Source organism: Polistes canadensis, unplaced genomic scaffold, assembly GCF_001313835.1.
Source record: "Polistes canadensis isolate GaletaPanama2010 unplaced genomic scaffold, ASM131383v1 scaffold_3, whole genome shotgun sequence".
In the NCBI taxonomy this organism is placed as follows: domain Eukaryota; kingdom Metazoa; phylum Arthropoda; class Insecta; order Hymenoptera; family Vespidae; genus Polistes; species Polistes canadensis.
The window spans coordinates 436,394-451,562 of record NW_014569550.1 but is presented as its reverse complement, the minus strand read 5'-3'; the positions used below and the strand labels follow the sequence as shown (position 1 = coordinate 451,562).

Sequence of the window (15,169 nt, the reverse complement as noted above, 5' to 3'; positions counted from 1 at the left end):
ATCATATTACATGTAACTTATCATTTTGTTCTATTTTATTTTACAGATATGACAATGGGACTTTCTACCTTAAAGATGTGGGATGAATTCTTCGATGGATCTTCGATGGATCTTCGATAGAAATTCTTAAATACTTGCTGCTAAGTAGGAGTGTTTTGGAGCCATCACAGAACTTCTTACGGAGTGAGTCAAAAAATTTAAAGTCCCTCCAGTGCTCAATCATGCCGAGGATGAAAGGTCCTAATCGGCACGAGTTACTGGTTGTAATTATTTCAATAAATTAGTGACGAGCACATGAGTAATTCTTCTATTGGAATTACTCATGAAAAATTGTATATTGTATTGTATTGTATGGTATGTTTTATTAGTTCAGGATAGGTTTTCTTGTCTCACCGGTGTAAAATTCATTTAATTAATAGTGCAATTAATTAATGCACTTTCTTTTTTATTACGTGTTTCGTTCGTGGTTAGTAGTGGTGAAACCGAGCATTAATTTACTCGTTTTCATTCAGAAAAGCATGTAATAAATGTCTTACATGCATTGCTTCGTACTTAGTTTATCAAATCGCGATTAATTTCGATATATCGATACTTCGATATTATAAATAAATGAGCAAGAAGACAAACCATATTCGCGAACGGATAGATTCTAGCAGTTAAGTGGTGGCTCAAAGCCCAGTTCTTTTATTAGAACAGCCAACTTAATGAAAGGAGTCGTCCGAGGTTTTAAAATATATATTAAAAGATATTAAAAGATATTAAAAGATATTAAAAGTTATATTATTTATCACAAAAAAATTGTAGAGTCCTTAGTCGCTTAGATGAATGTATATAAAAATGTATTTATTTGTTATATATTTATGTGTATTTTTAATCATATTTTTTAGATCAGGATTTTCAGCTTCTAATATACTAATCTCCCGTTTCTCCCCCCTATACTTTCTGCGTTCTCATCTATGCGTGTGCCCAGGTGCTACTCGTATGGGTGAGAAACGGTTAGTATGGGTTTAGATTTAAGTTTTTCCCCTATTGGCGGCTGTCATTGTGCTAGTGATTGCACGGTGTGCATTGCACTTGTGTGTGCGTTAGGTGTGTGCATTGTACATCGTTTCGCGATACGTAATAACGCGCATTTTTTAAAGTTATTGAATAAAAATAACTTGTAGAGTCACGCGTACGATACGAATTTTTTTTTTTTTTTTAACAATCGTTTTGTACAGTAGAGTTTACCACATTTATTTGTGGAAACTATAATATACTCGTATATAATTAGTATGCATATATGCTAGTTTATACTTGTATTTTTGCATTAGTCATTTATACAATAATCACTAGCCTTGGCAGACGATTACAGCATTGGTACGTACTCCCATAAGTTTAGAAAACACGCGTTTGAACTAGGGTGTCGGAGGTGCCCCGGGGCATGCTCTCTAGTTTAGGTTTTTGCACCCTGGTGGTATGTGAGAGAATCGTGGAGTGAGTGGGTGGGTATGTATGTATGTTTGCACTTTTTAAATACGGGTAATTGGCGGACAGATAGCATACTTTTTTGAGCGAATGTGAAAACTTTAATTTTAAGTAGGTAGGATCCAGGAAAGGCATTAGGCTTGCTTCCACTCCGGAGTGGAAATTCCGCCTCCTGATTTATACAGAATTGTTACAAAATTATATCATTTCATTCTATTATGCTTGCTTTTTAAATTTATTTTGTGACTCTTCTGTAATCTTTATTATGTATCATGATTCAAAGGGATTTGCAATGATTTGAAAGATTCATTTCTATTTCGATTCTATCTCGAACGAAATAGTAAATATAATTTTTTAAAATTATACAAATACTTTGATGAATTTGATACTTAGTTTTAAGTATTATAACTAGCACTTCGCACTATCGCGATTTTTTCTCTATTAGAAATATTTGAATATAATTCAATATAACGAATAAATGAAATGAAAATATTGCAAGAAAATGCATAACATTTATTGCATTATTTATTTCAATTTTATTTTATTACTTGATATTAAAAGTGCGATGTGTATTTAGGTCATCGATAATTATCTGCTTGGACATTCGTTTAATTGTGATCGTGTATATATCAATGAACTTTAATTTGCAAAAAAAAAGTATGAAACATCTTATCACGTAGAAAATGTCCAATGCAGTTTTCAGGGATGAAGAAAGAAGAGGCTAAATGCCGAAGAGGCTAATGCCGAAGAGGCCCCCACAAATTTGTGGTATCAAGTGGGCAACTATACAGACTATTGAGTTATTTTTAAAAGTTCAACAGTAAGTTCGAACTTTTCGAGAATAGCTCTCTTAGTCATATTTTATTATATTACTTTTTTGCTCGTCATTAATTTGTAGTTGTAATTGGAGATGATGGACCATTCCATCTCCTTGGCACACCAAATCTGTGTGCCAATTGGTCCAAAAGGTGCATAAGTTTTTAGTTAGTTACAGTCAAAAATATTAAAATTCTCGTATTATTAAATTTTAATGTTTGATTAACGTTCAGTAAATATTACAGTCATTTCTTTTTTCTTGTTTCGTTTTCAAGATTTTTTACTGTGATTGCATTTTATGAAATTTGCAGTTTTTCTTTTGTATATAACGTATAGTTTAAAAGTATTTTATAATAATTAATAGGATATTATTTTTTTGTAAGTAACTTATTATAATATTTGTACTTTTCCTGTTTCTTAATGTAAAATCACGCGCTTAAATTTAATTTTATTTTACAAACGGTAAATAGAGATTGGATAAAAATAAATAGGGAATTCAAATGAAAAGTGCATCTGTGAATTGCACCAACTTATATGTTAGGCTATTGTATGACTCGATTCTATGATTAATGTAGTTTTCTTTTTGTTACAGGTGATCATCGTTGGATTTAACAACAAACCTTCTGGGTTCTTTTTTATTTGAGTGTCTTAAATTGCTTCATTTTAAAATATATATATATATAAATGCATTTCTGAAGGCACACACATGCTTATACACTAAAAATTAAATATAATTATTTAAAATTCTATTATAATATAACTTTACTATATCATATACTATCATATACTTATCATATCTTTGATAGTATTGTACGGTCATCGCGTTAAGTATCTACTATCGCCCACTGGTGGTCAGGTTAGTAACTAAGATGAATCTGATTAGAAAAAAAGTGGAGCTTGTGAGCTTTTATGTACTTTTGTATTCTTTTGAGGTAGTATACACTTCGAAGGTATATCTATATTTGTTATATACTACTCTATCAGTGTATATTCGCTGCAACGTAATAAAACTTTTGAAATATGCTCCCAGATAGCGTTTCAATCAATACAAAATTTTGTTTTTAGCATTTTTTATCCTGTTTATGCCATTGATCAAATAACTAACTAATCACAAACTTATACGACATTGCAGAATAATTTACTTCTTCTATTTTTCATCGAATTTTTAATAACTTTTAAACTTTTAACACAAAGAAACATTTAATTGGAATATATTTTTAAAACAAAATTTGCAATTAAAATTGTTTTCAATAAACAATTAAAAATGTATGGAAGTATGTCAGGTGTAAATATCATATCATTGAATAATATATGTACTTATAATAGCAATGTGTTAGTATACGTACGAACTATTTTTAGTTTGTATTTTTATTCAACCGCAATTACATGCATTGTTATTGCTAATGACGAAGTATCTATATTGTTTCAAGAATTACATATAGATGTGTTAGTATATGCCTATACATCTATGAATGTTTTGTATATCACATATGCAATGCAACAGACTCTCTTACAATTAGAATAATAACGTTTCTAATATCGTGCATAAATGCGGGATTAGATAATATTTATGATTAGAGAAAATAGGGATGAGTAAGAAAAAAAGAAATAAATTCAAATGTATACGGGCATGAGTTGAAAGGCGAAAGTGGTGAATGTGTTTATGTATACGTGTGAGGAAGAAAAAGAGAGAAAGATAGGGGATGAGGGAGTGTATAGTTTGTGGTTGATATGGGGAGAAAGAGAGAGAGAGAGAGAGAGAGAGAGAGAGAGAGAGAGAGACAAGTATTAAACTGTTACCGATCGATTTTCCAATATAATTTCCAATCCTGTCTCTCAAAGTCTCAACAAGATTTCTAATTTGCTATCATAGTTATTTATTTCGTAAATATAGTAGTTTAAATAGAAAAAAATGCAATTATTAATTTTTATTATCGAATTTTTTTCGTATATATTATATTATACGCGAGATATGAGAAAAATTGTATTATTTAAATTTTGGCAAGAATTAAATGAAACATCTTTTTTTTTATAATCACGTAATAGGAAGTTTTTAGGTGTTAAATAACAGTAAAAACTTCTAATAAAATGTTAAAGTAATTTGCGGCGCATCACAAAAGGAGACAATATAGCTTTCATTTTTATGTTACGCGTCACGTTCTTCTTCTCGTTAACTTTTTATTTCATATTGTGTAGATACATGCGCATAATATTTATCTTTACGTTTTATGTATGTATTACATTTAACGTATTTATGTTTCCCGATAAAGTTATATCTCATTTCTGTAATTTGAATTGTGTACCAACACATCTTCATTTTATTAATTACCCAATTTTATTTTTCTTACCAAAAAAAAAAAACGAAAAGAATAATGTAAAATATGAAACATCAAAAAATATCATTTTCCCTTTGCATTTTGTCAGCTGTATTGCACAGGCAGAATCTATTATTTACGTTAAAATCATAATATTGTCTATTAATATTATATTACCTATAATTTGAATTATTAAATGATTTTATATTTTTCTTTCAATTTAATTCATTTATATTAACATTAACGTATATACGATATTCACATTATTAAACTTTACACGATAATTGTAATATATACATATAATAATTACACACTTTATACAATTTCATTTGATACATATCAATGTGATGACTATACGATAATGGATTGAAAATCTTGATTCTTAACAAAAAACAAAATTGTTCTCGCGTTTAATTAGAAAAAACTTTTCAAAATTCACTCTCGCGTATAATTAAACATATTTTGTTTTTTTCGTTAACACAAAACAATATTCTATTTATTATTTCAATAATTGTTTAAATACAATTAACATATAGAAATGATAGTATTATTAAAGAATATATTTTGAAAAATAAGCAAGTGAGAGGAAGAGAGAGAGAGACAGAGAGAGACAGAGAGAATCTCTGATATGTAGGCTTGCAGTTAGGGTGTTCTGAGCGATGGCTCGTTATATCGAGTAGCCGCTTGTTGCATCCCCTCACGCCATAATGTAAACAAGGGGTTGCGCACGCTTACCGCCCTTCCACACTAACTAATTCTCCCTCTCTCCCTCCTCCTCTCCCTCTCTCTTTCTCTCTCTCTCTCTCTCTTTCGTTTATATGCGCGAACACGTCCTCCTTTTGCCATATTAACTTTCTGGATCGAAGTTTTATCGAGCTAAAGTTCCCGTAGGATATTTCTAAACGTAATTTTTGAACATAGAAAAATAGAGACACAAGAAAAGATAATGAAGAAAAATAAGAATAATTTAATGGAATTTGAATAAAAAGAAGGAGTGAGATGGAGATAGTGATATTAAAGCGGGAAAATGTATAGAGAGAGAGAGAGAGAGAGAGAGAGAGAGAGACTGACTGATGTCGATGTACGAACCTTCCCAATTGATCGCGCGCGCGCGTCGAACCGTATAAACGATACTCCTATCCTTTATCTACAGATTACCTTTTACTACTTAACCGTTTAAACAAAAAGAAAGATAGATTAACGAAGAGACATTATTTACTGTATAGATAGATAAAGAGTAATAAAAATTATATGGAATGATATAAATAAAAAAACAAGGATGGACAATATTCTTTAAAAAAAAAGGAATTATAACTTAAAAAAACAAAACAACTGAATGTAAGAGAAAGAAAAGCTAGAAACAAAAATAGAAATATACTTATAACGTGTTATTAGTAAAAGATAGAAGATATTTAGAGTATGTTTCTGTGTGTGCGTGAGAGAGGGAGAGAGAAAGAGAGATTATAAACGAAATAGGAGAAACAGGTTGATATATTTGACGAAGGTATAAATATTAAATATTATGATAGATAAATAAATGTATAGATAGATATATAGGGTAAAAAAATAAATAGATTGATAGATATGTAAATAAATGAGAGAGAGGGAGAGAGATAAAAAAAAAACAGAGAAGAATATTGGTAAGTGAGGATGTGAACGAGAGAGGGAGAAAAAGAGATACAGAGAGAGAGAGAGAGGGKGGATGTTATTTCGTAGTGGAGAGGGAAATAAGAGGATACGAAAAGGGGGTAGCGAGAGGTAGCAGGCCAGCTACTAAGCGCAGAGCGCGTTGATTCGTCTCGGTGAGTGGGTTGCTTCTCGTGTTTTAACATATTAACAGTAAATATTATCTCGTGTGTGTGTATTTTTTTCTCTCTCTCTCTCTCTCTCTCTCTCTCTCTCTCACACACACTTTCTCTAACTCTCCCTCATTCTAATTATTTTCGCATTTCATTCTTTATCTTTTAATTTGATTATCCGTTTACCCCTTGTTGCTGCTTCTCTCCATTTTTTTTTTTTTTTTTTTTTTAAAAATTTTTTTTTTTTTTTTTTTTTTCAAATAATTTTTATATCTTTATTTTTCCTTATCTTATTGTTTTTTTGATTTATTTTTTACCCCCTCTCCGCCCGTTCATTATCGTCATTTACATCAATCCGATTGATTGGTTTTATAAAATTTTCTTCAACTCCTTCGTGTGTGGGATAGAAAGAGACGAAGTATAAACAGAAGAGGAAGAGGAAGAGGTGGAGGAGGTGGTGGAGAAGGAGGAGGAGGAGGAAGAAGAAGAAGAAGAAGAATAAAAAAAAGGAAGAAAGGAAGAAGACAATATCGTTGAGTTTTGAGACCGGTCTTTGCGATAACTTTTTTGCTTTTTTATTAATAACAACGATTAACGAACTTCGAATGATTCTCTTTTTCTTTTTTTTTTTTTTTGTATATAATTAAAAGATCGAATTGTAATATGAAACAATTATATAAGGTCGAAATAGATAATTTCCTCGTTTAATAGAAAAGGAAATAACATATTTGATATAATTTTTGTGTGTAATACTTTTAATTATTATTATCATCATTATTATTATTATTGTTATTATTATTATTTGAATGTAAGGGGTTAACGGATAATAGGATGAAGTCGGAAAGTAATAACGGATACATCAGGGCAAACGTCATCCCAGAACAAAATGAACTCACGTCTCCTTCGGGACAGGACGTTTCTTTAACTGGAAGTCCACTTCAGGTATGATTATTTATAAATAAAAAAAAACAATATTCCACGATTGTTATCAGATAATATTAATTATTCTCGTAAAAAAATTTCGCGCGAAATCCGAAACGACGATAGAGAAAGGCTTTACAAATTATAATAGAAATTAATTCTCTAATTTTATTATTAATTTTCTTCTCTGTGTGTGTTTACTATTACTTTTTTTTTTTTTTTCATAGCAACACTTATCATTGTTTGAATAATTTTAATAAAATTTCGTCGTCGAATTGTCATTATTATTCTTTTAGTTGTTGGGCTTTTTCTCTTTCTTTTTCTTTTTTTTTTTCCTTTTTTCTCGCGAGAAAATAATAATCCTATTTTTTTCTTTTTTTTTTTTTTTTAACGTTTTAACCTTCGCGCTGGAGAATATTTAGTAGCAGGTAGATAATATCATCGATCGGGTACACAATACATAAAGACTAGTATAATTAATGCGAAGTAATTTTAACCAATTACCGAGACACCTGCATCGTGGATAAGGAAGACGTAGGAAAGATCGTAAAAAGAAGAGTGTCATTTAATAACGTGCACACATATGATAGATTACACATATATAAATAATAGAAAAAATTCTAGAAGAAAGAGAAAAGGATAGAAAAGAAAAAAAACATTCAATTTGCATAGATACGTACACACACTCTCTCTCTCTCTCTCTCTCTCTCTCTTTCTCGTACACATAGACACACACACAGACACAAACGCGCACGCACGCACGCGAATATATATAAATGTATAAACATATTTACATACATTGTATCTATATATCGTATCGATGATTAAAAAGAAAAAGAAGAGTTTAAAAATAAAAGGTTCAACTTTATTTACATGGCAAGTTATTTTCGTATTTTTTAAATATATATATATATACATACATATTATATTTGATAAGTGAAAAATCGATGCAGAAGATTCTTTTTGTTTTTTTTGTTTTTGGGAAAATGAAACGATATCAACAGAGAAATTTTTTAAATTGTTATTATTTAATTTACTGTAATTCTATTAAGTTACTATCGTTTAAATTCATTTCAATTACAATTACTCCATGGTGATACTATTATTTTATATAAATATTCTATTTATATAAAACTAGCTGCCACATAAATCGATCATAAATTTATAGAAAAATATAATACAGAAGAAAAAAGATAAATTCGAAAAAGTAATATATAATGCGAAATAGAAAGAATATATATATATATATATATATTCTATTATACATACTTCGCGAGAAGGGAAAAAAACTTTTCCTCTATAATTTTTTCATATCCGTAACTTTTTATGCTTTCTTTTTTTTTTTTTTTCCTGAAGCACACCCTCGTGCACGCTCATCTTTTTTTTCTCTTTTTTTTTTTATCCCCTAACTGATATTATCAGAGAAGAATATTCAAATATATTTATATTCTTTTTCAAATATTATAATTTTTTCCAAAGATTTTGCTTATTCCTATTGTGACGTTGTAGTGATACTATGGATGACAAAAATTGTGCATTCTAAAAAGATATTCGATAAATGGAAGCAGTGTGAATATTTGTTTTGCATTTAGGTTCTCTAGTCGAAGTAGGTTCGCGAAGGTCTCCTATCTTGAAAAGGCGGAATTAGTTCATGATTGTGTATGACGTTTCTTGATTTTCAATGGTAGGTGGAGGGGGTGGGGGTCAGGATATCTTCGTTGATTTTCATCTTCTTTCAAATCAAAGTTACCAGCTTTCAATTTTTTAAACCAATCGCGAACGGTTGTAATAATCGTAGTACCACTCTCATAAACGGTACAAATACGTTTCACTTTTTATTTCATTTTTCTACTAATTACGAAAGGTGACCTATGGACCAACAGGAAGCAGAACAGTTACCAGCATTCTTCATCCAACGAATACGAGAAGTCAAGTCCCTGGAATAACACGTGCCACTTCTGTAACAAGAAGACGAAGAGGTGCATCTGCAAGGCAGCAAATGTTAGGCATTTTTGCTATAATATTGCTAGCCATTTCTATTTTAATTCTTCTTATCTTGGTATTAAATACAACGCGGGAATGCGTCCAAGAGCCACGTGAGTTATCTCTTTTGTTTTATTTCTAATTCTAATTATATTTCGCATAACCGATCAATGGTTGTAACCTGTCATAATATTTACCTACGTTGTACAGTCCGTTATAAAAGAATACTTAGATACATTTCTTTTTTTTTTCTAAAAAAAGATACTTTATTAAATTAATATTAAAAGAAAATGTTTATAAATTTTTTATTGAATTTTATATATATATATATAAAAGAACAGGATAGAATATATAGCTATATTACACAGATACTATTGTAAATTAAAAAATTTTTTTTTAAATAAAATTGTGGAAGTTTTTTTTTTTTTTTTTAATAGCAATTATTAATATTAAAAAAGAAAAATTATTTTTCATAAAAGGAGAGAAAGGATAAATTTTATTGTATTACACGCATTACGTGTATTGCACGTATTCTATAAATATTACCAAATATCGTAAAATAGATCTTAAATCGAAAAATTTATCTCTCTCGAATGGTGATTTCGTCGTTGACCTCGTTAATGACCTTGAGATAAGGAGGAAAGTCGAGATACCGATGCGCTATCGTAACATAAAGTATACGGTGCTTTAACAGAGGGGTTGAAACTATGCTCGCCACGTGTCACGATCGTTACGAAAAAGTTTCTCTATTGGGGAAGGTGTTAGTTCATGTGTTCGTGCTCGAAATTCAAACGAAATGTATTTTTGCCTTTTCCTATTCAATGCATCATTTATTTACGTGATAGTTCACGAGTAATCAAATTTTATTTTGTACTTCTAACACATATAGTAATGTATATATGTACATATATATATATATATATCTATTCATTCGAGAACGATAGAATTTTTTTATATATATTTTAATATTTTTTTCTTTTTTTTTTAATAAATATTATCACAAGCTAGAAATATTTTAAAACGATTTGTTGTAATATTATTATTGATATAATTATATTTTTCATATTTTTTTAAGAATACTTTTGTAAATTGTTCTGAAATATTTTCAAGTGTCTTACTTATTTATTAGAGAATATATTTGTTAATATATTTCTTCAATTAAATATATATATAAAAGATTATTTATATATTACATTTGAAAACTATATGAATATTTGTTTTCCATTAATATGGATGAAAAATTATTTCCTACAAAAGGTTATTGCACTTCCATCAATTTTTTCTTTCAAATAGAATAAAATAACGAATGTTGATTACGCTTATCGAATATTTTTTGTCAAATAAAATAGATCGTTGTATCGTTCATTGAATATTTTCTAATTTGATCGTAACATCGTTGTTTTCTACTGGGGAAAGGATTATAAATCCACTTTTGGAATGGCCTTTTCGAATGGAAGGACACGATAACCTCGACTCGATTCGATTTCATTTAAGATTATGTTGATAATGACATAGATCTTTAGCGTTTGTATTGAGGAAAAAAAAAGAAAAAGAGAGAGAGAAAGAGAAAGACGAAAAAAGATGAATGAACTTCGTACGAAATTAAATGTAAAAAAAAAAAAAACCACATAGCGTTATCCGAGCTACATAATTTCGTTCACTTTTTTTTATTTTTTCTTCTGCGTATCATTTCGCAATTCAAAATTTAATTTTAATACAATATTTTGTTAGATCAGGTGAAACTTCAACTTCGTTTAAAATTAAATTTTTATTTCTACAAGAGTACAGGCTGGTTTAAAATTTTATTAGAGCGATTTTAAATATCAATTATTTTTCTCTTATTATTAAACATTTTATGCTGGTAGTAAGCCTTGCAGTTTGACAGAATAGATAGATTTATTGTCTTACCATTTTGTCCGAAAAAATTTGTTTGAAAAGTATCGATAGGATGTAATTTAATTTTAAAATTATTTAGAAAACGTTCGTGTCATTTCAGAGATATTCGAAATATATTGTTTAATATGAGAACTATATTTTGTTTCACATATCTAATTACGTATTTTTTACAGTTTCTAATTTTTTATTTGTATAATAAATATATTAACATCTTTCAACGAATCGTTCATTCGGCAAACTTGATTATTACAAAGATTTTTATTCAAATAAAGTTAAGCATCAATCACAAATGCTTTGGTGTTAAAATTTAAAACGAAAATTTGTAAAATTTTATAAATCTTCTATTATATTGATAGAAGAAAAATAAAATTAAAATAACAAGAAATATGTGGTGTCACCATGTCGAAAACTAACGGAACGTAAACCACAGCAGTCGTGGCCGAGTGGTTAAGGCGTCTGACTAGAAATCAGATTCCCTCTGGGAGCGTAGGTTCGAGTCCTACCGACTGCGGGAATGTGTTGGATGAACAATATTTTTTTTTTTTCTTTCTTTTTAAATTATATTCACGAGAAAAATAAAAAATTGTCTTTCTTTTCTAGTTGACACGCTAATGAAGAATTTAAATAAAATGAAAAAATATATCCCGAAAGAAATAAAAAAAAAAACTCGGTAATTTACAATTGTGTAATAATGTTATTTAATTAATAATTCATTCCCCTCTGTTTGCTGAGTTCGCCGGAATACAGTTGAGGGAACACGGAAGAATTTTCTCTCGAGAATAGAATTTATTTTCGGTGACTCGCGAAAAGAAAAAACCACGTACGCTTTTTCTTTACAAACACAAGAGAGGGAATTCATTTATTCGTAGAGAAAGAAGAAGACAAAAGGGATGATGAATGAACTCATTTTCTTTGAGAAGAAAAAAGAAAAAAGAGAAATGACAAAAAATGTAACATTAAATAATATTTCCAAGCGTACGTCAGCACCGTTATGTTCTGGACTCATTATAAGCAAAACGTACAATGATATTATTACAATTTTTAACATGTATTAGTATCTTTTTTAGGACATATAAAATTCTATATAATTTTTAATAAGAATGTGTGTTAAATTTTAATGAGTAATATTTTGATAATATCCTTAATTAAAATATTCTTAATTAAATTTATATTTATAAAATAATAATTATTTGTTTATTGCATCTATATACGTACATATAAAATAACACGATTATTAAATACACTTACACATGATATTTGAATAAAAATCATTAGAATTTTTTAAATATAATAATTACGATTTCAAATAATTAACAGGATACATGATAAGAAAACAAATAGGAAGGTTTTCCAAAGTCTGGTTAGATGGTGGTTATCTTAACGTTTTTTTCCTTTTGTTTTTTTTTTCCTTATCATTGGAAATTTTTCGTTTCGTAAATTGTACAAGAAAAGCTCGGAGATCCTATCTTTTTCGACTTATTTTTCAACGATCGTTATTTTCTTCCATTCGGATAACGCGTTCTCTTGCACGTATTACGAACACTAGAACACAACCCTCTTTTCTTTGAAGAAAAAAAAAAAGAGAAGGAAAATAGAGGAAAAATAATGGTAGATTAGATTCGTAGACAAGTCGTAAACAAGTTCAAGGAAAATAAAAATCTACTTGTTAATCGCACGGGGTGACACGATTTTTTTTTCACGTCTGAAAAGAAACAATAAATAAATAAATGTGTATATATATATTATAGAGTATAAATTACGAACAAACATTTATGTCAGATAGTAACATATTTTCTTTTGTCACACAGAATTGTTAATAAATTATTTTTTTTTTTCAAATTATTTTATTTCTCATTTAAGGTCCAAACGTGTGCATGTCGGAAGAATGCGTGAGAACCGGTAAGTTTTTATAAATACCACATAATGTTCGTTTTTATCTGATTATTATTAATGTTAATATATTAAGTATTTCCAATCCTAAGTATATAAATAGGCTTATGCGTATACTTTAAAAAAAAAAAAACAAAAGAAAAAAAGAACGTAGAGAGATTTAATAAATAAAAAGAATCCTAATTACTTAATTATTAAACATTAAAAATTTGATATAGAAGTTATATCGATTATTATAATGATTTTCGAAAAATAATAAAATCGAAATATGAGAAAGTACGTTGTTTACGTTGTTAATTAAATTTAACGTCGATTATGCTCGTGTATATATATATATATATATTTTTGTCAAGAATTTTAATAAATTAATTAACACAACGTCCTCTTTAATCGAGCATAGGATGATCGTGGTGAAAATCGGTGGTAAATTAGGGCTATGGATAAGCGTTCATCAAGCGTGATTGATTGTGTAGCGGTGATCGGAAGCAAACACGTTTCTATCAGGTACTGCGGACAGGTTACGAAATCGGATTACGGTGTTACGTGGTATCGATTAATTGTCCTTCGCTAAATTCGTCCCTTCACGATGCTTTCTTCATTATTACGTTTCGATATATTGCTCACTACTATTGATTAATTCATTTCCTTCTAGTTAATATGAATGTTTCTTGTCATTTTTATTAATTAATTACCGTTAATTGGATATACTATATTATATTGCATATTGCATGTAATTTACAAATAATTATTTTATTCATTTATACAATATTTTATATTTTAGTATTATTATATTTAGAAGAGAGAAAAAAAGATATTATTTTAGTAATATAANATTTTACGGGCATATATTTTTCTTCTTTATTACAATATATATTAATAAATAAATAAATATTAATACAATTTTCGTGTTATATTATACTTTTGTCGTATATTTGCGTTATGTGTTATATACTATTTATTTGAAATTTATTTTGTGTAATAGTTCATTTTTAACGTTAAATATATAGTTTTATTTTAACGATATTGTGATTATAAGAGGGGTAGAAGACGGGGGCGAGGATAGATATTAATCGAAACTGTAATTAATCTACAGCAGCGTTCACGACAGCTCATTTCATCGACATCGTTCACTTAAGTTGTGTCAGGATATTAATCTCGCTCCTAGATAATACCGTTATCCAACAATTTTACTAGTTTCGTAGGAAGATCTTATTAACAAAGTAATTAAATAAATAATAATAATAATAAAAAAAAGGAGAGAAAAATAATAAAGAAAATCTTAATTATTTTATTGTTGTAATACTTCGACAATACAATTTAATAATTATGTTTTAATAGTTTAATAATTATTTTTAATATTTATCTTTTTGGAATATGTGATCTTTGTATATTATATATGAAAAAAAAAAAAGTTAGGAGATAAATTGTGTTTATTATTTTTTTTTTACTAATAAATTACAAATGAAAATAAAACGATTTGTTTTTGCATATAGCTGCAAGTTTGCTATCAGCCATGGACAGAACTGTATCACCTTGCGATAACTTTTTTCTATACGCATGCGGTACTTGGAATCGTTTGCATGTAATACCAGAAGACAGAAGTTCTATTAGTACATTTGAAGTACTTGCTGATCAATTGCAAGTTATTTTGAAACGTGTTCTTGAGGAATCACCGAACGAGAACGACAATAATGCAACCCTCAAGGCCAAAATGTTCTACAAATCGTGCATGGACATCCGTGGGTATAAAAAAGAAATTACAGAAATGTAATTAACGATAGCCGAACGATATCTTCTTCATATTTTATGCTAAAACATTTAGATTTTTTTATCTAACGAATTAATAATATTCAATATAAAAACGAGGCTACGATTTATTGGTATCAGAAATTTCGATAATTTTATTTTCCGTATTTTCTATAAGTGATCAGTATAGGGGTATGTATCCCCAATAACATCATGCCATTATAATAAATATCATAAAATTGAATTAATTATAAATATTCATATATATATATATATATATATATATATACTGATCATTTATCTTTAATCAAAAATATTAATTAACAAATATTCAAA

General features: G+C 28.4%; 1 protein-coding gene and 1 non-coding gene across 2 annotated transcripts in view; both read left to right on the top strand.

Moving 5' to 3' along the window:
* Window positions 1–6,328: 6,328 nt before the first annotated feature.
* Window positions 6,329–15,169, top strand: part of LOC106786882 (neprilysin-2-like) — a 13,708-nt gene continuing 4,867 nt past the window's right edge. Inside the window, 6 exon segments of the mRNA XM_014748757.1 lie at window positions 6,329–6,400; window positions 6,805–6,929; window positions 7,211–7,339; window positions 9,183–9,414; window positions 13,058–13,096; window positions 14,581–14,985. Of these exon segments, the coding sequence (XP_014604243.1) occupies window positions 7,229–7,339; window positions 9,183–9,414; window positions 13,058–13,096; window positions 14,581–14,985 (787 nt within the window). The 5' untranslated portion in view covers window positions 6,329–6,400; window positions 6,805–6,929; window positions 7,211–7,228.
* On the top strand, window positions 11,627–11,708 carry Trnas-aga. Its single transcript has one exon. It is a non-coding gene; the product is annotated as a tRNA-Ser (tRNA).